This window comes from Callorhinchus milii, unplaced genomic scaffold (genome assembly GCF_018977255.1).
Source record: "Callorhinchus milii isolate IMCB2004 unplaced genomic scaffold, IMCB_Cmil_1.0 Scaffold4, whole genome shotgun sequence".
In the NCBI taxonomy this organism is placed as follows: Eukaryota; Metazoa; Chordata; class Chondrichthyes; order Chimaeriformes; family Callorhinchidae; genus Callorhinchus; species Callorhinchus milii.
Genome location: NW_024704745.1, coordinates 20,836,332 through 20,862,560, shown reverse-complemented (window position 1 = coordinate 20,862,560; position 26,229 = coordinate 20,836,332). Strand labels below are relative to the sequence as shown.

Genomic DNA, 26,229 nt, shown 5'->3' with positions numbered 1-26,229 from the left:
ATATCTATTAACTCTATGTAGTGTTCCACTCCATCCAATAATGCAGAACTAGTCCTGCTGTAAGCAAATATCAAGGATCATTCAGAGAATTCTACCTGAATGAATTCCACATTGCTCAGCCACACTGGAATATGCTTAATGATCATATACACATCACCTAGGAACCTATTTATTAACAAACCTAATTCATAGAAATATTAAGGATTTTGGCAAAGATGTAAAACAATTTCACAATATTTAAAACTTTTCTTTCTAGACTTTCTTTTGCCTAAGGATTGTTGTCACATACCTGTTGTTATTGTCCTCCCACTCAAGCAAAAGTAATTTCTCAATTTCTCATTTAATCATAACTTAATTCATATTATGTGGCTTCTTGAGTCATATTTATGTTCTCTTTGGTGAACTGCAGTGCTTTCAATATCAGTGTGTTCCAATTTGCAATTTGAGTTACGGAATAAATATAGTACAAAAGGTTCAGAATCCACAGTTTTATCTAGGTGATTAGAAATGTATGATTTTGAAATTAATATTCATGTGGTTGGATACACTAGGTACTGATGAGTTATTTACTATATTCTGCTCTTTCATGAATTAAATATTGTATTTGTTTTATTTTTCATTTTACCAGCTATTTTTCATGTATATCACAGAATGCTCTTTAGAATAAGCAGTGAGCTAAACCCACAAATTATATTTGCCAAGAGAAACCCATTACAAGCGGTCAACCCATTTTACAACAACAACAACTTGGATTTATATAGCGCCCTCAAAGCTGGACGGCGTCTCAGAGCGCTTTTATTGGATCATGAAAGTCCTTCAAATTTTTAATCCCATTTCCGCACTTTTTCTTCATACCATTTAATAATGCTACTTCCCAAATATCAATTACTTTGCTTTGAAATACTTTAACTGATTCTGCATTTTCAGTTTTCTGGGTTCATTCCCACAAACAATTGTCTGAAAAAATATTTTTGGAATTTCATTTTTTAAGCATTATTTTAAGAGGTCGCTTGGTCTGTATCCCTTAGTGGAGGGAAGATTCTTTCCCTATCTGCAAAGTCAACTCATTTCATTATCTTCAACACTTTAATCAGAATATCCCTTAAAGTCTTGAGATTTTGAGAATGTAACTCATGTTATCCCAATATCTTATCATCTCTTGTACCTTTCATCTCAGATATCATCCTAGTGAATCATTTCTGGACTTTCTTCAACATCCGTTCTCAGATAGAGTGCCAAGACTGAGCACGATACTCTTTAGGTCTGACTTATGCTGAGTAGAATTTCCTTGTGTAATAAAATGACTCTGCCTGCTTGCCTGTCTGTGTCTGCCTGCCTGCCTGTCTTCTGTCTTCAAGAAGGATCTCAATAACCAATTGACATAGAGCTATGCTTTTTACCTCATCGAAAACGTCTTGCCACTGGGAGTGACGTGGGCATATTTGTTTTCAAGTATCTCATATCGTTCATGAGTTATGACCTAAAATGTATTCCAGTTTTGCGTTTTTCGCTGCAGTTACATGTGTTGACCAACAAGTCAAGGTGGTAATGTGGCATCGTGCGTCACAGATCACGCACGTAACCAAACGGTGGGGGGAACAAAATAAAGAACACAGGCAAAGCTCAGCCACAGAAACAAAATTACATTTTGTAAAGCTCCTTTCATGTCGGGAGGGCGTCCCAGTGATTATAAATTATCCATTTATCATTATAAAGATGCCGAAGCGAAAATCAAATCTTTCAAGGATAAGTAAGTGTGTCTGTCTGTGGTGTCAATCTACAGGTAGTATTCAATATCTGGTACAGCTAACAAGCACAGCTAGTATTCTATATCTGTGATAAAGCCCAACATCCCATTAAGGATTTTGAATGTTTTTGCAACTAATAATTCAGATACTTGGAATCTAAATCCTTATCCCCACCACAATGGTTCCCATCTTGAATGTATTCCCATCTTTTATTTTCAAGTCTAAATTGTTGTACCTTTTACTTAGTTACTCTGGAATAGTGTCAGTCATAGTTCTGCCCATTTTCCTAACTTATCTACGTGCGCTTAGAATTCTCTGCTCTCTTCACAAATCACCCTATCTTCCATCTTAGTATCATCAGCAAGCTTGGACATACTCCCTTCTATTGCTAAAGCAGACCATTAATGATGTGAAAATCTACGGCCCTAGCGTTGAAACCTGGAACACCACCTGCCACTATCTATAAATCAGAGAACGAATCATTTTGATTCAACTCTGCCTACCAACATTAAGTTGTTTTTGATTTCATGCACTTGACTGTAGCTAGTAATGTCTTATGTGGGACCTGATCAAGTGCTTTCTGAATCCAATTCATGTCAACGGCAATTGCAGATCTTTATCCATGCACCAACTCTGTGATTTGGTCACACTCTCTTTGATGATTAGATACTACCTATCTTTAACAAAACCATGCTGACTCTGTATTTATCTTTATTTTGTTTTTGATGATGGATTCCATTAATTTTCCAACTACTGATGTTAAACTGACTAGTTTCTGTGTGCAAGGCTCATATATGCAAGTTGTTCTTGTTATAGGTTACTTGGTTTGACCCTTCTCTTCAATACTGATGTCACATTTGCTTCTGAAAAGAGTGGATAGGGGGAACATGACCGAAAGCAGTCAAAAAAGATGCATCTTGATACAGACTTTGAAAGTAGAGAGGATTGGGGTGATTTAATAATAATAATAATAATAATAATCCTTGCATTTGATATAGCGCTTTTCACGTCAGGAGGACGTCCCAAAGCGCTTCACAGAACACACTGTAAAGTGAATTGACTGTATATTTGTGGGCAACGCGGCAGCCAATTGCGCACAGCAATGTCCCACAAACAGTCGTAGATTGAAAATGACCAATTTATTATTGTTTTTGTTTTTGGAGGGATTATTATTAGGCTCTGTGTGGAGTAAGGAAACTTGCCCAAGGTTTCGCCCTCTGCCTGGAATTGAACTCAGGTCTCTCACTTGCAAAGCGAGTGCTCTAACCACTGAGCTACAGGACTCCCTCCATTTAGGAGGGTCTCAGGGATGGAGCCCCAGAGAGCAGAATGTAAAGATTATCAAATGCAATTTTTTGAAATGATTTCATGCTGTTTAGACTCTGAACCAGACAGAGTTCCTGCTCCAGTTGCTGACACTTGTTGGAGATGCATGTGATTTAACAGCCCACACTGATTGTGAAGACTGACATATGTCTTGAGTGAGGTACAGTTCCACAGCCACATTCCACACTCATGGAACAGCGTCTCGGGTGAAAGAAAATAATAGTCAAATGTCTTCGGGAGAGGCGGAGAATATAATGTAAGAAGAAACAATAAGTACACACTGTCACAGTATTTCCTTAGTGGGAGGACTTCTGCATTTCTGTTGCTATAGGAAACCCATGAAATTAACAAAATCCATGCATTGCTCAGAGCTATAAATTATGTTTTTCCTTCAGCATTCTGAAATACGCCTGCATTATTTTTCCTCATAGAATTTTCCTTTCGTACTTAAGTGATTTGATATGGTAGAACCAGTCCAATATGTTTATGGATACGAGAGCTGATTAAAGTAGAAAGTAAAGTCTCAAAGATTCAATCAATTCGAGAGCCCTTTTTATTCCTTTTTAGAAAATGCTGAGATACTCATTGCTATCTGAAGCAAAGCACAAACAGAATATTTTTCATTTCTATTGTGCAGCTATTGTGCATTCAAATCCAAGCTGTCACACCCATTATTGATGAGACCCCGGATAAGGAGCTGTGACAGCTTGGCTGACTGAGCTCATTTCAGATATTCAGACATTTATCACACTGCAATGCCAATGCTTTCTGCCAAAAGAAATCCTAGCCTTTGTTAACCTAACGATAATTAACAATAAACACTGGGAATATGTAGAACAGTCGACTCCGGTTGGTGATGGAAGCAAAAGGTATCGGCAAACTCAAGTGGGAGTTTAGTTGAAGGAAAACTCAACTGAAGGGTGTCAGCGCCGGAAGAGTGTAGGATTATTTGTTATTTTAGAATTATTTTCTAAAACATTTTTACATTGGGCCAGGTGGACAGAAATAATCCTTGCTGGTCCAGCACATTCCTATTTTGCTATGAATAGGACTGTAGGGATAGAAATGTCTGCTCGACAAAACCAAAGATGGCTGTGACATAATTGGAAGAAATATTAGGATTTCTGTAACCTTTGCAAATTTTACAAAGGTTACAATTTTGACTTCTGTCTGTGACAGAAAATTCACAGCAAAAAACTCCTGATGCTGTAAGTGTGCACCAACAATGGCATTCTAAACCTGTCGAGTGCACAGGTCTGAAATTCTGACTAGTTTCAGCTATAAGACAATTTTGGCTCAAGATTTAAGATTGCCCAGAATTGAGGAAAATTCTTATCAGGGAATCTGTGGAAAACAAGTAGTAAAACAGCTTCCCAATTTAGGAATTTTCCAGAATTCTGTGCTATGTTAAGTTTTAAGATAAAGTGTCTTACAGAGCGAGATTAGGTGAAATTTCAGGCCTGTGTATGTTACAAGTTCAAAATATCATAATTGGTGCACATTGTCAAAGACAATCTAGTTGGGAGTCCTGTAGCTCAGTGGTTAGAGCACTCACTTCACAAGCGAGAGGATCTGGTTTGATTCCCGGGCAGGACGAAATGTTAGGCAAGTTTCCTTACTCCACACGCCTCTGTTTACCTAGCAGTAAGTAGGAACCCGGTTGTTAATCAATTGGCGGATCGCTTTTCTGGGGGTAATATTCCCTTCAAATAATAATAATAATTTGGTCACTCAATCTACGACTGCTTGTGGGACACTGCTGTGCGCAATTGGCTGCCGCGTTTCCCCCACAAAATACAGTCAATTCACTTTACAGTATATTCTGTGAAGTGCTTTGAGATGTCTCAAAGACGTGATAAAGCTCTATATCAAATGCAAGAATTATTATTATGATTTCTTTGCAGGAGGCAGTGCAGGAATACAATGGATCCCTGTTATAACAGGGTTGTGAAAGTTGTCCAACACCTTTACTTGAACTGTGTATACTTGTAGCTGGCCAGCTCACTTCTCAGGTGCATGATAAGAGAACCCACATTATAATAAATTGTTCTACAATGAATAGCGTTGGAACAAGATTCTATCATAGAAGGAATTAGCTGTTCCGATCCTCTTAAGAGCCTGTAGCTATCAGTGTCATTTGAAGCCGCACAACAGTTTCAAGATTCACCTTACCTTTCAGTGATATTTTTAGCGGTCTGTAGGAAGCGAGCGTGATCGTTCTCTTTCAGAGTGTGTTCTGCTTGAGTGATGAGAGATCCAGATCTTTCAATGCATTGCTTGCAATTAGCTATTTGCTGTGCCAGTTTTCTTAATCTCACCACCTTAATTGAGAGCAAAGTACATTCATCACAGAACATCAAAGCACTCCAAATTGTTTTTACAAACACAGGTCCCCTTAAGTTTTTAGTCTCTTCTCCTCTATTAAAGGTGGTTCCTCAGGTAGCCATGTGTGAGGCAAATGATGGTGGCAGCCGATATGTCTATCAGGAACATTTCAATCAAATCCGCTTCTTTTCTCACCCAACATCCACAAACTTGCATTTTCCAGCTGGTGTCCCTGAACTTAAGCAATTGACAAGTAGTAACCCTGATTGATTTCTCTCTTTCTGGTCCAGGACTCTCCACGCAAGCTAACTCACTCAAGACTTTCCTGATCTCTATACTGGGCAGTTGAGCCAACTGATCCATCGAGGAATTTTGGTTATAAAACACTTTCTTTCATTGGAAGGCTATAAAAGCTGTGATGAAAACACAAATATGATTCAGAAGGATCTTTGAAAGATTAAGTAAATTAGCATTACTTGACAAGAATATGTATGGTACAGGTTAGATTTGCATTGTAAAGATGGTGAACTGTGCATCCCATTTGTAGCAACAATTAACACAGAACAACAAATTTCAGAACTATTTTTAAAGTACTACATTGCTTGCCCTAAATTATTCTGTTGAATCACTTATGGCATTTGTGCAACCATGATACAAGCATCCATGCATTTCATGGCTGCTTGTGGGACATTTCTGTGCACAAATTGCTTGCTGTGTTGGCTTACAAAAATACAGTCACTAAACTTTATAATATATCCTGTGAAGTGCTGTGAGACATCCTCCAGGTGTGAAACATGCTGTAAACTAAATTATTATTCTATCTTCTTGACCACACGTCAGTTTGTGAATTGGTCAAATTATTTCTACCACACAATTTGCAAAGCAAATCTTGGCTGTCCATCTCTTTGATTAATCTTTACTCTAGTACAATTCTTACACGCAAATCGTATATCCTTCCTCCCATTCCTATTACATGAGCAAGCTTGAAAATTGGATAAGAATAGAGAAGTCATTATACAAAGCGTACAACAGCAAAATTAGTCATGTCCATGGTGTGAGCTCAGGAAACTGGCTGCTAACTGACTGACAGAATAATCTCAATTCAATGCTATTCAAAACAACTTTTAAGTCCTCTAGATGGAAGCATTAAGTAAATTCATTATACAGTATTTGAGCTAAATATTTGGCTGCTAAATCTAGTTAATGAGCAAATGGCATGGGTTTCAGTAGAATGTCTGTGCTGTAGTCTTCCAAGGTGAAATATTCTTTGAGTGTGAAAACATTTGCAGCATTATTGGGATTTATAAAGACGGGCAAAATGACAGAACAAAAGATAGGACCAAATAGTAAAAGTAGCATAAAGGGATTGGCTAATATTTTGAAAAAATTATTCAAGAGGCTCTTCAATTGTCATCTTGAAAACCTATTGAACAGTGACGACTGCACTGAAGGTGAAACATTCCATATGGGGCAAGTAAGTGATGTTAACTCAGGGTTGAAAAACTACTCATCTTGAAAGTGATAGTGTTACTCGTGCTTGGCTGTCAGCTAAAGTGCCTTGTGACATAAACTATGTTTTTTGTAGAGAAACCTCTCTACTGTCATGTCGACTTGCAAGACTGGCTCCAAGGAGACTTTGGGTTGGAGCTAAGATCTTGTGAGGTGGCATGACATACAAAAAAAAATTTGCATCACAAAGCTCTCTGTGAACTCCAATGTTTGGTTGACTTTGGGATTAGGTACCCCTCAGCCATATATTCTGCCTGGATCAATAAGAGGAAACAAAGTGTTGCATGGTTAGTTCCTCATATTTAACATGCCTTGCACGCTTGTGGCACTGTTGCGGCACAAATTATTGCTATAATTGTCATCAACGCATCTGTTTTTAAAGCCTATTCATCAATGTGGCAGCTTGCCATGCTATCGTGCGTAACATCCTTTATAGAAATGATATGTAATAGGTTTTGACATTTTACAAAAAACAAAATGCAAATCTCTAGCAAATGCAACGACAAGCCAAAGGATGTCACACATTGTGTATGTCACATTATGTTACCTTTAGGGTATTATAGCAAAATTGTTGCGTAAACACAACAGTGACAGGAATTTCATCTTGGACTGTATTTTGCTTATATAAGTTTGTATTACAGTTCTTGCATTGGAAAACTATAGCATATAAAAACAAAAAACTTGTCACTTCCATCCATTTCAAACAGAGGGTATGGTTTTGCTGGCTACAGGTGTCTGTTACAATAATATAAAGTGCTTTGCCTTGGTTGAAGAGTAGAGTGCATGAACATAATCAAACTTACAGAAACAAGAAAGTGTGTATTCAATGCTATTTTGCCCTTTTGTATGTTATAAATGTTAAAAACTTAAAAGAAACAGCTGACATTTTGCACCTTGGATGTACAACGATACCTTAGCAACAAGGATACTCCTTGTTATAACAATGAGCCCATATTAGTTTTAGTGTAATTGTGTCAATAGCAAAATCATATCAGTAGTGTTTGCCCGAGCAAGGAAATATAAACTACATCCCAATATATTCATTACCTTACGTGCAGATTCACGTTTTTTCCAATGTACATAAAAGAAATATTCAGTTATGATTAACAGCCTGTGCAGTGTAAAACCAGGAGGATAAAAGTGGTAGTACACATTATAGATAAAATCTGAAAAGCATACATTCTGCACCAATATGTAATGCAAGCGGGTATACTAATCTCGCGTGCATCTTTGCACCCAAGTGAATCTTTTAAAGGTGTGAGAAGATGTCTGCAATACTTACTTTTGGTCAGTGTAGGGTTAAGAGATTGAGAAATCATAGAAAGAGATAGAAAATCAGAGATTGACATATAGACTGAAGGAAACTGAGAGAGGTGGAAAAAAAAATTTTAACCAAATTTTCCCAATGTTTTTGTTAAAAATCCACACCCCAATCTTTTGACACCATAAATACATTCCAAGGTCTTACCCCCTTCCCCCCCCACCACTAAATTTGTGGATAAAAAGGATACATTAATGCGTACCTATCGAACACTGAAACTCAAGGATGTTATGTTAAACTTTCCAGTTTTGATCTGAACACATTAGGTGCCATCATCACCATTCTAAGACAGTGAATTTATCAGATCTTCCAACATGCCTCAAAACTGCAACCACACAATCAACGGAATGAAAAAAGCTTAAACGGATGGAATCCCCTCTGACTGTTGATACTTCAGCTCCAAGGCAATCCTGATGAAGTCATACCCATGTCTCTGCATGTAAGTTTACCAACTGTAGAAAATGAAGGGTGCCATAAGGAATCCATATTGACTTGTCTTTACTTATTCATACATGGTGTTAGTTGCCATGACTATAGAAATCTGTTAATCTTAACAAATTAAATCAGGCAAACTGAGAATTTCTTGTTATTAAATAGATTCCATGGTACTATTTTAAAGACAAGGGAGTTTCTGCTGATATCATAGCCTACAATTCCCCAGATAGAAAAAAGGTCAATCACTTTGTGGCTGTTTGATTGACATTGCTATGCGCAAATTGGCTGCTGCACTTACTTACAAATACACAGCACTCCACTTTACAGAAAAGTTTGAGATATTTTGAGATTTAAGAAATGCAAGAATTTTTAAAACATAATAATAATAATCATAAATGGTCTTGAGTGAGGTTGGTTCTGGGATAATAGAAACATTTAGATTCCATCTCAACTTTTAAATGAAAACAACATGTTTATTCACAGAAGTCAGAAACAGGAAACAATCTGAAACAGGAAATTCCTGAAGCTTTTTCTGTCCAATGGCACCAACCTTCTCTGCTCGCCTAGCACTCTCTGGCTTTAGCACCCTTGGTCGAGGATATCCACTGCTGAATGCTACCCATTGACCTCTGTAGTAAACCATTTATCTGATTATTGGGTGAAGACAGAACTGGGCGTAGTTGCAATGCCCTCACAGTTGAATGGCCTACCGACAGTTACACAGGACCAATAGCCACTTAGTTAAGTATTGAGTGGAAATTGTGACAGGAAAATAAATCGTCCCTTAAATTCAGAACTAAAACACACACATCACCAGTTTTAATTTTTTTTCCTGTTAGTTTTCCATTTTTAGTTTCAGGCAGGTTGATTTATCTCGACAGATAGATACCATTCCATTGGTATTCAGTGTTAAGAGTTGAACATTATGAATAACTGTGTTGCACATAGCAACATCTCTCCATTAAAATATCATTGCAAGCAGCACATTGTCACTGTTAAAGACTTGTTGCTGGAACTGAAATGTAAAGAAGTGCATGAATTTAAAAATCTGTGTGCATTGGATCAGTAAAGCAGTTTACTCTTCAAAGTGAGATTCGTCTGACAATAAGAATAGGGAAGCCAAAATCAATACAGTAATTATGCAAAATGTACAAACCTAACCAGATGGAAGCAGCAGATTAGGTGGCGCTACAGCTACAGTTGCCAAATGGAGCTATGTACACACACAAAAACTGGCTAAAGACTCATCATCATATAATTATAAGGAAAGGGCTAAATGAGGATGAGGATCAAAATATGAGGGAAAAAGAACAGGAGGTAGATCAGAAAATAAAGCTGAGTGGTTCCTGCTGAGGGAATTCTTAGGGTCGGATTGCCCAATAAGGATAAAAGAATAAAGCACTGATGCAGATTGACACAACAGGAACATTCAGTCAGATATTGGGGTCACATTTGCAGCTAGCTCACTGTGATATTATTACGTTGAATAGGCTGGGGACACTTACCTTTGTGCAAGTTGTTTTAGTCATTTGTGATCTACCAGATTTTGTATAATATTTGAAAATAGACTTTTGAAAAAAAAATCTGATAAGCAGACTACATCTAAGATATATGACACTGAAGCTGCGAGTTGTTTACCGAAAGTAAATTGTTTTTTTATAAATCAAATTAGGGAGAAAATCACTATTGTATCTATTGATTCTAAACAAAAAGCAGCTATTTTTCCAGCCAAAATAGTTCAAAATGGCTTTAATGATGCTTAAGAAAATGCGAATACAGATATATGGAAAAGATGACACAGGGAGATGGTGGAGGTAGGGCTGTGCCCACAGATTTGAGAAGGAATCAGATATCTGTTCAGCCGTGTGTTAATTAACAAACTCAGAGCTATCAGAGGGGATGAGGAGGAGAGAGCAAAATTACTGTGAGCCATTTTGCATAATTACTGTGAGCCAGTGTGCGTGCAAAGTACAGTAATGTACGTTCAGCAGAACAACAATTGCAGTCCACTGGTGGCTCAATGAGCAAATGCATTGTTTGCCACTGAGTTGTGTAGAGAAGGACAGCCTTTTCATCTCTGGTCTGAGCTGAAGTTGTTGATCTGAGCTGGGGTGATGATAGGACAGTACACATGGTTTCAGTCATCCTGGACTTGACACTCGGTGATAGCTACCCAGGGATATTGTTAAGAATTGGTTATGTCCATTCATGAGCTGAGGACAACATGAGATCTGCTATCAGTTATATTTACTTAACAGGATAATTTCCTGTTGAATAGTCAAAATTTCACTCTTGCATTTGAAATAGCACGTTATCATATCTTCGAGACGTTTCAAAACACTTCACAGAATATACATTAAAGTGAATTGACTATATTTTGTAGGTGAAACGTGGCAGCTAATTGCTCACAGCAGGGTCCCACAAACAGTCGTGGATTGAGTGATCAAATTGTGATTATTATTATTTTTTTTGAAGGAATTATTTGCCAAACGACTAACTGCGTTCCTACTTACTGCTAGGTAAACAGAGGCGTGGAGTAAGGAAACTTGCCGAAGGTTTTGCCCTGCCCGGGAAACAAAGCCAGGTGCTCTCACTTGCGAGGCAAATGCTCTAACCACTGAGCTACAGGGCTCCTTTAGTAAGCTGTACAATTAGTCTTTAACTGTTTTTTTTGTTGTGTGCTCATCAATAGCCCCTATTACCTGTCTTCGAGGTCCCAATTGTCTTGGGCCTCTATCTTGCCAGTCAACACACTGTAACCTTTGCCCTCAGCAGAGAGTTCACTCCTTCCAAGCAGTTTTGCAGGATAATGCCAAAAGTCAACAACTTCCTCTCTCAAAGTCTGACAGGCAGCTTGCTCTGTGCAAATTGATCCTGGACTCTATTCTGGATTTGGGATGCTGTTTCCACTTCCCGAGCCCTTTAAAGACTACCTATGCTCCGAAATCAGAAATAACAAACCAAGCACAGCCTGTTTCATGTCCCCCTCCCAACCTGCCTGGGATCAGTGGATGAGCTTTCAATTATCCTCTCTAGAATTCCATCCAAGAGCCCCTTTGCCTCACTCCATCCCTGTCCACCTTTAAAGCCTGCCTTAAGGCCTTTCTTTTCATCCATGCTTTTCGGCACTTTTTGCAATCGGTTATGAAAAGCACTTTGAGAAGTCCTCCAGAGGTGAAAGGCACTATATAAATGTAAAGTTTTTGTTGTAAATTCTGGCTTCCATTGGCAGCCTCACCAGCAATCATAGCTGGCTTCCTTTAACCACGGACATTGCTCGAGCGTATCTTTGCATCAACATCAAAGTATTAGAAAATGTACACGCAAACAATGTCCAACTTAAATGAATTACAGTATTTTTGAAGTGATGTGGTACTTTCCCAACCTCAGTAATTGTTCTGAAGCAACAAGAATGCAGTATCCTCCTCCAACTATGCTTTCTCTGCACCAAGGACTGAACTGGCTTTTCCCAATAAAAGTCTCACTGCTGCAGCAAACACTCTTCCTTAAGTAACTACAACTCCTTTTTGGAATATTAGTAACCTAAAATCAGTACCAGATCAAAGAATCAAAGTAAAAAAACAATTACAAAAAATATGGCACCTTTCCATTCCATTACACGATCCTCAATAAACCCAAGATTCTTGTTCTTCACACCATCTCAGGTGTACCTAGAGCAGCTCAGGCTGGAAAGCCAGGCTTAAGTCACACCTTTATGGAGTTCGTTATGAAGGTTAAGGGTTACCTGTCCAGTTCATCTCTAACCGGAACATGCTCGTAACAAATATCCATTTTTGAAATAAAAAATAAAATGTAGAATCTCGGATTTGTCACACTTGCCTTTCCTTCCTTGATTTTAGTGCCAATGAGTAGCCGTCTTTGCTGGATGATTTCAATCAGCTGATCACATTCTTCTGTTAGTTTGACCTCCTGTCGTGTTGCGTTTGCCTGTCAACAAACAAGAGTACTGCATTTATTTCCATTTATGGAAACTCAGCTGAGAAAGGCTTTGACAGGTTAAAAGAGTAGATCAGCTTATGGGGTCAAAAAGTGGGAAAAAAGTGGGAAACCCACAGAGTAAAAATACCAGAAAAAGTACATGTGAATATAAAGTGCACCAAATCCAAACAGGGAACCCCTTATCTGTCTCCAAGACAATCTCGGGTCAGCCAGAGTTCTTTTAAGCCAGCACAATGTACGTGGAGTTCCTTGTACAAGATACATTTACATCCAGAGTCAAACATCATAACAAGAACAACAACTTGCATTTATACAGTGCCCCTCATTCAGGGTAGGGTCTCGGAGTCCTGACAGAAACCACGCAGGTGGAAAAAAACAAACGTTGACATTTATTAATTCCATAACACTTTAAAACAAACTCCTACCTCACATACACAAAAAAATTAAAAAGCCTGTTTGAATATAACTAATCATTTCCACACCATTGATGGGGTGGTCAGATTTCTGATCCAACAAAAACATCCCTTCTCCCATGCCCCTATCCCAACAACAGAGAAATATGTTGCTCTGTGCAGTTTCATGGGAGTAGATTCTGAAGCACTGGCATTGATACTCATCTTCTGGTCCAAAAATAACACAATGAAGAACAATCCAGTTCTTCCTCTCTGCAGTTAACAGAATTCTCCAAGGGCCCGAGGTGGAGAATCATCCTCTATGGTTCATTTTGACACATTTGTCCCTGTGGTAATAATGTACCCATAATTCACAACAAATTCTCCACGCCTTTAAGTAATTGTGAATCAAAGCTCTTTGTCAGCTGGTGTTAATTCTGACATCCGCTGGAGGTACTCGGTAATCCAGGGCTGTGGCATTCGATTTGGGGGGGAAAAATGAGTTTGAAGCTAGTCAAACAATATCTGCCTGAAGTCATGCTGACGAATTGGACGAGCCACCCGGCAATCCCGATGGTCAGTGTGAAAGCAGTAAAATTGTCGCAGCCAATTAGGAGATGGTCATGCTGTTCATGTGTATTAAGAAGCCAATTTTGTGGTAGAAATGTCTGTGAGGCCAGCTGTGGAGCGAGTGATTCCTACAAACAGTGGGGGAGAAATTCCACCTGGGTCCAGATATACTCTCATTTTCTTTGCATTTCAGAGCGTTCAGAATTTTAGCAAATTGTTGCATTCAGTCTTAACTTTGAAGCCGGTTTTCTGTAGTTCTTAAAAGAAACGTACAGAAAAACAGCTTCAAATTCAAACCTGTATTTAAGAATTTAAGAATTAGACGATCAGACCAGTCGGTGTCTGACATGTGCGGAAACCCATCACCAGGCTTAAGAGAATCTAAACGAAACTGAATTCCATGCATCCCACCTACACATAGAAATTCCAGAGATGGATTGTCACCCAGGTGGCATCCGTAGACTTTCTGCGCACATGCATAGTGATGTTAGTAGTCATATAATGGGTAGCGTCAGGGTGCGGAGACACTAACCAGCAGCTGCTCTTGATTGCTTCCTATTACAAAATGGTAGAAATTTTAAAGACCCCAGAAATTGTGCCTTAAAATAGGTTCCTTATAAGTGATATATGATGGATAATCGAAACTCCAGCACTTTTAGGATTTTGTGTCTTTATTGCTGCGCAGTCTTATCTGCAGTTCCTTACTCTCGTGCCTCACCACAATGCCTCACTAATTGTTCCTAAATGATAAATCATGGACAGTATTGAACAAAAATTAGCAAGCTCCAAAAAGAAACAGCTTCAGTCCCATTTCAAGCAGTCAATGAAATTGAATGCTGAGCCCTGACGGCATGAAAGAATTATAAGCAACTGAACTAAAACCATAGCGGTGGGTGGTATATCCACAATAGACTCGTATCACAAATTGCAATCATTCAACTAAACTCCCAAATGTTTCATGTCATCATATTGAAACAGGGGGAATGTTTTCACTGCAAGGAATATTTGCATGCCCTGAGGTTTTCAGTATATTTTGCAAAATAAATGTTTCTTTATTAATAGATATTAATATATCTATAAATGTAATCTTGTTGTTGTTGTAGATATTAATGCATCAAGGCATGCTTCTTCCACTGGATCCTCTGCATATAATTAAAACTAATTGTATTTTGAAACAATAATATTATTAATTCTTGAATTTGATGTAGACCTTATCAGGTCTCAAAGTGCTTTGCAGGATTTACTGTATAATAACTGTTTTTTTAGGCAAATGCACAGCCATTTGCATACAGCAGTCTCCCACAGACAGCTATGAAATTAATCAAATTTTTCTGGAGTATTGTTGGCCAGTACACTAGAAAAAATTCCCTTCTCTTTCGAACAATGCTATTGTGATCTTTAATGTTCGTCTGAACTGGCGGCTAGGACCTTGGTTTAACATCTCATCCAAAAGACAGCAGCCCTGACAATGCAGCGCAGCCCCAGGCACTGGATTGAAACGCCACCCTGGACTGTGAGTTTAAAATTCCAAAGTGGAGTTTGAACCCACAACTTTCCGATTCAGAGGCGAGAGGGCTGCCAACTGAGCCTGAACAATTTGCACAAAATATGCACACTCCGTAATTAAACAGAACTCATAATGAATACAAATTGCAAATTTACATTTATGTAGCACCTTTCACATCGGGAGGACATCCCAAGGCGGTTAACAATAATGGTTTGGCACCCAAGCTGAGGATGGGGAGGGGAAAGATGACCAAAACCTCAGCCAGAATACCTGGCGTAAACTACAGTTTTGTGATGATCAGAACACAATCTCCTAAAGTTATCTGTATTTGAAAGAGCTGGAGTCAGGTCATTGTATCATTTTGTTTCAGGATGTGGTTTAGGAATCAAATTTACATCTGGTATTAATAACAGCATTTTTCCTATTTCCTTCTTTTCCCCCTCTATTGGTATCCTCCTTGTTTCAGTCAGCGCTGCTCTAGGAACGGAGGCAGAGTGGTCGGAATCATAGTCTACAAGTGTTCCTGCCTGTCCCTGCTATTTTGTCATGAGTTGCTGGATGGAGTCTGAGCTGAACTGCTCCTATATTAAGGTCTTTCTCTTTCAGAAGGGAAGTGAAAATTAAAAGCACTGAGAAAATTAAGCAACTTGACTGAAATGTTATTATTTTTATTATTGTTATTATAATGTGTCAGAGTGCAAAGAAACCTTGTTATTAAGCTCTCACTTGAGCACAGCTTCACTTTTAACACAGGAGAATTGCGAACCTGTACCCTTACAGCTTCACATGCTTCCTTCTGCAGACAGACCTTCTGCCACTCTGCCCTCACCCTAGGAACTCCATCCTGCAGTCCCTCAGCCTCGCACCCTCCTTTGCCTCCTTCAAGACGCTCCTCTTTGACCGTGCTTTTGATCTCCCTGCTTCCCCCATCCCCCACCCTCCAACCTCCCCAATCCCGACCTCCCAGCTTGGGTCCGAAACTCTGACTGTCCAGTGCCTTGGGACGTCCTCCTGACGTGAAAGGAGCTTTACAAATGTAATTTTGTTATTGTTGTTGTAATTCCCAGATGCCTTCCTGTGCTGGAGGCTGAGAGGTAGACAGAATTAGTCTGAGAGTGAAAGGTAGACAGGGAGACAGGGTTAATGTGAGGAAGACAGTCATTGAGAGAAAGATAGATGGAGGGAGAAGGGCGGTTAAGTTTGGGTTTCAAATTTGCTTGGAGGCAGTGAATTAATGCCGACTGAAGCAGCGGGCAGTTGAGCCTCTCTTTTTTTATATAACCAATGTAGCCAGCAAGTTCTGATATGTAAGTGTTTTCTCAGCACATGGTCCATATTACTGCAGACAATTTTCTCAGAGAGCAGCTGGAGAGTCCACTTAAGCAGTGAGTGTGGGCCACTTTTAATCTGTTCCAATCTTTTTATAAGCCTACTCCACTTCCTAACCACTGGATATACAGTGGATCCCTGCCCAATAGTGGGTTTGACTGTCCATGGTTAACTGCATGCTGGCTGGTTCCCGCAGCAAAAGAAACATTCACCAAATTCTGACTCATCAAGTCACCACCACCATAACTTAGTTTGCTACACGTATGCAAAACAGGAAATGATATTGATAGTGACCCTAATGATATACACGTTGGCCATTTTACTTTAGAACAGGAAGCTAATAAGCCAAATTCATTATTGTATTAACAGTGGTAAGCAGAAGTGAATCATATCGATCCATGTAAACCATAATATAATCTACTTCCTTTACTGGAGTCTCCACATGTCCACATGGTGCAATGCCAGTTACTGGTAAGAATTGCTAGATATTAGATTCCAATATCCTATTGCACAAACTCTTTTGATTAAACAAAACATGGTGAACATTGAAATGGATATAGCAGGTGACACCAGAAAACAATGATCACAAAACAACTTGAAATTAATGTGCAACTCTCAATAGTTTGGTTTGGAGACCATTAAGCATGGTGATGGGTTTCTGCATGTCAAGAAACCTGGCTGACCCTTCCCACCTCTCCCTCCCCACCAAAAAAAAATAAAATTGAAACTTAAACTTAACACTTCAAAATATACCAATTTCTGTGCACGATATGAGAAATTCAGTAAAACCTGATATGATTCAACACCACAAAATCAAGCACAGCATTATATGACCCAAGATCAAAATGGCTTTAAAATGTACTTTTCTGGCACTTCTAAATAATCCAGCTGTTATTCTGGTGCTGAGTGGAGAGTAGCACTGAATCCTTGAGGCTTGCTTTTTTGTGTGTCAATGGGGATGACATTTATCCAGCGAACACTCACCTCGACATGCTGGCAGGTCTGGATTAATCGGCCCATTAGTGTTTCCAGCTCATTATTCCTCTTAATTAGGTTGGCCAGGTTCGTCTCCAGACTTTGCTGTTTGAAGAAGAGACAAGGTACAAGTTACACTTTTAACCTTCAGACTCTCAGCTGTCACAGTTCCGTTTCTTCATTGTGATTCTAATTGGAAAATCAAACGTGCAATGAAAATAGAATTCCAATCTTTTACAAATCAATTTAAAAATGTTTGGGTTACTGTTAGCACACAGGTTTTTTTGGGGGGAGGGAGCAGCGGGGGGCGAGTTAAAGTTCCTGGATCAGGAGCAGCCTTCTCAAAAATGCCCACTGTGTCAGAGGTCATACCATCACAGACACACTTTGAAAATCCTTATGTGGGGGTGGGGTGGAAGATCTGTCACACTGTGGCCATGGCTTCAGAGCTCCTGGTGGGATTACTGGGCTTATCTACATCACATAATGAAGTGGACTTCCGACTGCATCTAATTGTGTGAAGCACTGGTCAATCCTCCACTGGACTGAGGAGACCACCATAACACATGCTTTGTGTTATACTTCATCCTATCTGTAGCCAGCCTTAGGTATTAACAGAGAAATCCGACCAGCTGCTTTATCAAAGAAGTCATCATCTTCAGTACTTTGAAAGTATAATTGAATAGCAATCCTTTGCATGTGTAGTCTAGCGGGAAATGAGGACAGGCTGGCACAAGCTGACTGATTCTCAAATCCCAGCTTCAGTGTACAGCTCATGTGTTGCTGAAGCTGAAATTGTGGTGTATTTTCCAACACAAGCTATCACCCAGGAGCAGATATACAGTGGCAGATTCTATTTGTTCATGCCACAAGGTGCACTTATTAATATTACATATTAATATTACTAAATTATTAATTGTAATTTTTAGCCTTAAGTTTATTGGTGGTGTGTAGTCTACAATACGGACAACTATTTAGTCTCACTGGACATTGTGTAAGCATTGTTGAGTTATACGTTTTTCTGGGTCAACAACTAAAGGCTGATTGTAGTTTAGGGAGTTTTGGCTTTCGGGAGGTGGGGGCATCCTACCTATCAAAAACAAAACCTGAAAAGCTACAGTCAGTCTTTAGTTATCGACTAACTTCATTGGCTGCATTTATTGATAATGTGATAATGATAACATCACCCTACAGTATTCTTATTGGAGTCCTGCAGCTCAGTGGTTAGAGCACTGACTTTGCAAGTGAGAGACCTGATTTCAATTCCAGGCAGGATGAAACCTTGGGCAAGTTTCCTTACTCCACACGCCTAATAATAATCCCTCCAAAAAACCAAAAACAATAATAAAATTGGTCATTTTCAATCTACGACTGTTTGTGGGACGTTGCTGTGCGCAATTGGCTGCCGCGTTCGCCCACAAATATACAGTCAATTCACTTTACAGTGTGTTCTGTGAAGCGCTTTGGGACGTCCTCCTGACGTGAAAAGCGCTATATCAAATGCAAGGATTATTATTATTATTATTAAAAGAAAGTAGGAAAACAAAAATTTCAATCTTGTGATATTGATATTGTTATCACAATTCTCCAAGGATTTGTTCCTTCTGACACATTTGATATGATTAAATTGATATTAACATGCGACAGACACGTCATGAAGTTAGCTTAGCGAGGCTCCATTAACAGGCCTATTACTAGCCGCGTTGCCCTACTTTCCAAGAAAACATTTGCATTTCCACCGGATGAAAAAAAACGACAAGCAAATTTGTTTCCAGGCTCAGGGAATACTTTTGCCATACGGATAGTTCTTAAATAATGAAGTGGTTATTCTTCAGTGTGATGTTTTGGCGGATAATACCCTGATATATCCAGTTAATGCGCCTTCAGGATTTCTGCTAGTGCAATTTGTTACTGTATGTATCCTTACATTTCCCAGTTCTCAATGTAGAATCAAACATAACAGACATGCAGCAGGCAAATACAATTTCATACATTTCTGTATGTCAATCATCCCTACATGATTCAAAAGAAAATGTTTACGTGCAGCATTTCTAACAATGGACAATACATTATGGAACTGAAGAAATACACAAAAACATTAAAAAGAAATTTAGTCCTAGATTTTAGTTTCATTCAAACTATACAACTGATTGTTTCACTACAATATTTAGTTCTCTATGGCAGCTAGATTAACTACAGACATTGCTGATAAAGGGAATGCAAAATAGAAACTACAGAAACAGAGGGGGTTAATGTAGGGATAATGTGACAAAGTACCAAAGCCTGTCAATTTCAAACTTATATTGCCCCATTCTGTATATATATTCTCACAAACTGCTCTGTCCTGTCCAAGCAACAAAGATGCAGGGAAGGACAAACGAGAGATATACGCATCGAGAATGATGTACTTTGAGAGGAGTGGGTGGTGGGGGGGAGTGGAAGAGAGAGAAAGCCTCAGAAACAAACAGAAAAACAAATTGGAAAGGCAAGAGAAGAAAGAGTTAAAATATTAAATTCATTGGGTGTTACTGTTCTGATGTACATATGACATGAGGAGGAAGTAAAAAGTCTTATCTAAACTGTCAATTATAACTCAACCTAGATGCATTGGGATGAAAAATGCATGGTTTTGTAACAGATTCAATGTGATAATTATCACATAAAATCTATTTTGAAACACCATATTTGTCACCCCATTATCTCCAGGATGTTCTTCCCACTGTTCATCATAGTTCATTTAGAGACCTAAATCAATGAATCCTACAAACACCAGTTTGTACTGCAGTTCAGAAGCTGACAGCTGCTTGGACATTGATGCTCAAATTTCATTTGAAGCCTGAAATCTGCAAGGAATGTGCAGAGATTTGATGTTTAAAGCTTTTATAAACTAAGCCTGATTAAAGATACAAAAAATACTGCTCTCAAAAGATTTGTCCAGTGGATTTGGAGGGGGAGGGTGAATTGCGCAGTTTAAATCCATCTCTGCTTGTAAATGGAATACACTGTAGAACTGAGTATATCAAATGCCTATTGTCACCAGACTGTGATAACATTTTGAATTTGATGCAAATTATTGTTTTGGTTCCATGGCTGCCCCAATGCCCCTGTTCCACCAGAGCAGAGATTCTGTAACACTCATTTGGCAAATAAAGCATGCCACTTTTGCTTCAGTCAGCAGCGCCTATACATTACCTTCTGCGTCCACATATCAAGTGATAACTTTAGGGTGCAAAGTCCTATCAGCTACATCACAAATTGCTGATAATGCAAGGAATAAGAGGTGTCAAGATTTTTTCCTTGCAGGGGGAGAAGGGAGGGAAGCCAATTATAAAACCTTTTTTTTATTTACCTGACTCCACATGTCCCAATCCACATCTTGGATTGGTCACAGCTAGCTCCTGAGTGGGCAGGCAAATCTTGCCCAGATAAAATTGGCCATTTTCCACATAAAATTTGTGGGAGATTCTTTGAATGCAAATTAACTATTATTTTGCCTACAATGTACAGTCACTCCACTGTACAATAAAATCATGTGAAGTGCTTTGAGTGTTTTCATGCCCTCCTGACATGAAAGGCATTTTACAAACTGCAAGGATTATTTACTTATTTATACCAGTCAGTGTGAATGTCATTTGTAAAGCTGACTTGTTGTAAACAATGCCTGGAGGCTGCACTATAGCTACTTTTGTGGATAGGAGAGAGGTGAAGAGAATAAATGTACACAGCACATCCTACTGACATGAAGTCTGCTATATAAATGTAAATTTGAATTGTATGTTCATATAATGTACATGCATATATGTAGAATGAGACCGAGTGGCTAACTGGGAATGGCTTGTGAACGACAAAAATATATTACACCAGTTTCACGGGCCAATATACCTTTGTTTAGGACCTACAGCTCTCCGTGATATTTGATATTTTGACCGTAATCCGTAATTTTCCCCCAAAGTTATCCTGACCAAATTACAGCCCTGATCCTGGTTTGTTAGACAATGCCTGTATCATTAAAAGCAAAAGCACAAATGCTGGAAAACCACAGTGAAAGCCAACAAAAATAAGAGCCTCACATTTCAAGCACATTCTTTGATAAGAACACACTCCAAAGGATCGTGCTGGAAACATTGATCTATTTCTCTTTCCAATACTGGATGGCCGGCTATGGTTTAAAAGCAAAATAGTAGTTTATTTTTTATTTTGTTTCATTGTTGTGATCCACTCCAGGGCTACAGCAAATGCTCTTATTTGCCCTGAATATTTTGTTCACATTGGACAGCCTCTGCGGCTTTAATGAAAAATGTCCCCGATCACAAGCAATCAGGAAGCTTTCGTCGGGCCACAGAAATCATATGTTTAGGACTTCTTTGGCAGATGCAGGCCTTAAAGTAATTTTTAAACCAATTTCAGCAGCCGGCATTCAAAATTGGTTAACAATTCAAAACAAAGGTGGCAGCTAAAGATAAACAATTCTCCCAATATTAGAAATTGTTCTGGTCCCAAACCTGGCATTTAAAAGGTCAAATTTTTCACCATCTCAGCTCCAAGGAGTCCCCATTTACCCCCCTTCCCCCCCCACCCCACCGAGGATAGTCACCAGTTGGTCATTGATATACAGTGTTTAATGGATACCTTGTGGCAGCTCATGGAGATAGCAGTTCTCTGTGTGAGGCTGGCTCAGATTATATTGCACCCAAATATGTTCTTTTCCTCCTTCCTTATCTACACGCATGCACTTTTCAAGGTTGGGGGGGAGCGGAGGGAGGGAGAGGAGTCACTCAGTGGCAGCGGGGAATGGAGATCCTGTAATAATAATAATAATCCTTGCATTTGATATAGCGCTTTTCACGCCTTCTAGACGTCCCAAAGCGCTTCACAGAATAGACTGTAAAGTGAATTGACTGTATATTTGTGGGCAAAAGCGGCAGCCAATTGCGCACAGCAATATCCCACAAACAGTCGTGGATTGAAAATGACCAATTTATTATTGTTTTGTTTTGGAGGGATTATTATTAGGCTCTGTGTGGAGTAAGGAAACTTGCCCAAGGTTTCGCCCTCTGCCTGGAATTTAACTCAGGTCTCTTGCTTGCAAAGCGAGTGCTCTAACCACTGAGCTACAGGACTGTAGCCTATTGGTTAGAGCACTCGTTTCGCAAGTGATACGACCTGGGTTCATTTCCCAGAAGGGTGAAATATTAGGCAAGTTTCCTTACTCCACACGCCTCTGTTTACCTAGCAATAAGTAGGAACCAGGTTGCTAGTCGATTGGCAGATCGCTTTTCCAGGGGTAATAATCCTTTTTAAAAAAATGTGGTCACTCAATCCACGCTTGTTTGTGGGACACTGCTGTGCATAATTGGCTGCTGCGTTTCGCCCTCAAAATATACAGTGAATTCACTTTACAGTATATTCTGTGAAGCGCTTTGAGTTGTCTCGATGTGATGAAGCTCTATATTAAATGCAAGGATTATTATTCTTATTATAATTTCTGTATCAGTCCTTCCCTATCAATAAGAATCAGAATGAGCTCAGAAATACCCCAGTTTTGTCCCACTTGTTCCCATCTGCAAGAGGAATGAATCTTCAACCCACCTGCACACGGCAAGGAAATAGTATTCAATATTGTGTCCATTTTGTCCACTAGCAGAATATAACACCTTAATTCACACTTTAGCGCAGGTGCAATTTGTTTCTGTGGAGCCACCAGTGATATCAGTTCTGACAATGAGTGTAAGCAAAGCGAATCCACAACACCAGCAGGTTCCTCAACCAATATAAATGTGACAATATTTTACCAATGTATATATGATGGCTCTCAGTTTGCAGAGTCCTGCATACATAGAATTACACAGAATCAAAACACACAGAAATAGTCTGTTCAGCCCAACTTGTCCGTGCTGGTGTTTATACTCCAAATAAGCCTTCACCATTCTAATCTCTTCTCCTATACCCCTCTATTCCCTTCTTCCTCTTGTTTAAATCAAGTTCCCGGTTACATATGTTGATGCTTTTGGCTTCAACTAGTTTCCAGTAGTGAGTTTCACTTACTCACTACCCTCTTGTGTAAAGACCTTCCTCTAAACTCCCTATTAGATCTACTTCTGGGTACCTTACATTTGTGCCCCTCATTTTGGACTCACCAACAAATGGAAACTGCCAACATCAACTTATTGAATCCTTTCATAAACTAGAAGCATCTCTTTTAGGTCCCCTCTCAATTGTCTCAACGAGAGAGAGAGAGAAAGAGAGAGAAGCACAAACCTGTCCAACCTTCTTTGACAGCGCTACCCAATCAAAACTGAACCTACCAGAAAGGATGGGGGTGGGAGAGGAGATCCAATGAAAGGATGAAGGAAAGGAAAGCATGAAGTAACAAACTGATTAGAGAAGCACATTCACATGAATCAGTGTTTGGTAAAAAAAGTCTTATATGCAGGTGTAAAATGTTGACAATGTAAATCGATTGCATCTGAGAGGAGTATGGAGGGATTGCCAGTGTGTTCCTCCACCCAAATACAAGCATTAAGCTTTCCTGAACACTCTTTCATGATGATGGTGCCTTTATGAAGAAACCAATACAGAGAAAGTGTGGCAGAGTGAGAGACACAGAAAGAATAGAAAAGAAATGGAGGAGAGAGAGAATGAATGAAGAGGAGGAAAGAGCTTATTATAGCTTATTTTTTTACCATTTAAATGTTCAAGATATTAAAAAAAACATTCAAAGGTACTTAATACAGTAGCACAAAGGTAGCTTTGGCCAATTTGATGCTTCCATTGAGCAAATTACATCTTATTCTTTCTCCAACTATGCTTTTTAAGACCTTAACCACTGATCTGGCCATGTGTAGCTCAATCAAACCTGGAGTACCATGGATGATCAGATGCACTAATAAATGGGAAACAATCCCAATCTATAGCACTCTCTGCATTTGACAGGCTTTGTGGAGCCAATAAGAAAGGCACGTCAATAAGGCAGGTGAAGGATGCGAGGAAGGAAAGAAAGGGTAAAATGAACGGATCGAGAAAAGGGGGAAAGAATGAATAAGAACAACTTACCTTTGTGAAGGGCTTTATATTCATCTTAGGCATAGACAAAAAAAAAGCAAAATTGGAAACCGTTTTTGTCCTTCCTTCAGGAAAGTATTCATGGCATTAAACAGTTACATCTGTACTCGCAATATCTTGTTGATCTGGACTTCTAACACACAGTGGACTGAAATTCTCAGTCTATCATCTGCTAAAGGATTATCAGTCGTGAATCCAAATTCCCGCTCATTAATTCTGACAGGTAAAAGCAGAAGCAGTTTTACATTGACTGCATCCATTTGGGATCCCCCCCACCAGTCATCGCACAGTACAAGGCATGCAAGCATGTGAATGGTTCAGGGAACAAATTCCAGGGTCCTTTTGTATCCTTTTGAAAAGTCACATTCCACAATCATTTATATAATTCAAAATGCAGTTCCTTCACATAACTCACTATCCTTTCAGGTCCAAAGCAATGCAGAGAGATCTTCACACTACGATAAAAATAAATTATCTTCAAGAGACCAGGCACCAGATCAGAGTCTCTGGTAAGTGAACAAAACAGATTCCTTTCCGATCCTCTCCCATAGTCTCCTGGAGGTGCGCAACTCATTTTTCACTGTTCCCAGATACTGTCTAGTTTCCCACCTAATTGACCCCGGAGTGGAATTATAGCAAATCCCATCTGATATCCATGCATCTCAAGAAGTTGTCATGGATAGCAATCAAGTTCAGGAAGCTATTTTTTCCCTCTGCCACTGAGGCCGAATGCATTGCCTTTCTCCCACCCTAATGGATCAACTGGCTCAGCATTGGTGTTTGCATCATCTGCATGGCTGAACTACGCACAAAATAAACACAATGAGCCATCAATCCAGCTGTAATATGACTTGTTGATGATAAAATAACCATTACATATTATACTAATTCAACCCCATTCATTTTTCCTATTCAAGTTGGTTATGCTAGCTTTGCTGTTGATTTTTCAGAACCTACTTTCTTATTAACAGCTATCGTAAATCACAGCTTTGACTTTGTTGCAAATGTCATGACCTGAATTTTACTCCTTTTTTTTCCACACCATTTTTTTTCCATTTCTGTGAATTCTGGGCTTATTAAAGTGAGCGATTTTAGTCTTTAAGAAATAAAATGTTTTCCCATTTCAGGCATCATTCCAAACAATTCCTGGCCAGTTCCAGCACAGTGCCATACAGAGTAAAGCTTCTTCTGCTCTGCCCAACAAAGTGTCTTAGAGTCAACCTCAAAAGAACATTGACCATATAAAAATTAGCCACTTTTATAGTGATTTGCACCCAAATAATTTTTCTTTATTGGCATCTCATAACACACTGCTGCATGTCTGCCAACAAAAACAACTGCGATATGAACAATTTTGCCTTAGGGCAACATCACACAAGTACATGATACTTCGCCTTGGACCCAAGATCTAACTACAGTCAAAGGCTCCCACTTCTGGATGCCATAGAGGGGAATGTCTGGAAAACTTCCATTTACGTGTGTTTGCCAGTGGCCAGTTGGGTCTCAAGAGTGCTTTTAGACGCTATCATTTATCTAATCTGCACTATTTCTTAACAGATTTTTTTACATGAAATGTGCAATGATTAAATTTCAAAAACACACTGAATGCTTTTTGCTCTCAACAATGGTTACACCCACAAGTATTAAGCATTTCAATCCTGTCTTGGCCTAAATAAGACTGGTCATTTACTTCAAGGCTGTTTGTAGAACAATGTTGTGCACAAATTAACTGCTTGATTCATCTATAAAATACACAGTCACTCCACTTTG

At 39.1% G+C, this 26,229-nt stretch overlaps 1 protein-coding gene across 2 annotated transcripts in view; it reads right to left on the bottom strand.

The window, feature by feature from the left end:
- LOC103177517 (E3 ubiquitin-protein ligase Midline-1) overlaps positions 1-26,229 on the bottom strand; it is a 211,048-nt gene that overhangs the window by 16,971 nt on the left and 167,848 nt on the right. For both annotated transcript variants that reach the window (XM_007891718.2, XM_007891717.2), the window contains exons 3-5: positions 17,407-17,502; positions 12,505-12,612; positions 5,247-5,395 (exon numbers count right to left, since the gene is read on the bottom strand). In XM_007891718.2, coding sequence (XP_007889909.1) covers positions 5,247-5,395; positions 12,505-12,612; positions 17,407-17,502 — 353 coding nt within the window. The remainder of the gene's footprint in view (positions 1-5,246; positions 5,396-12,504; positions 12,613-17,406; positions 17,503-26,229) is intronic.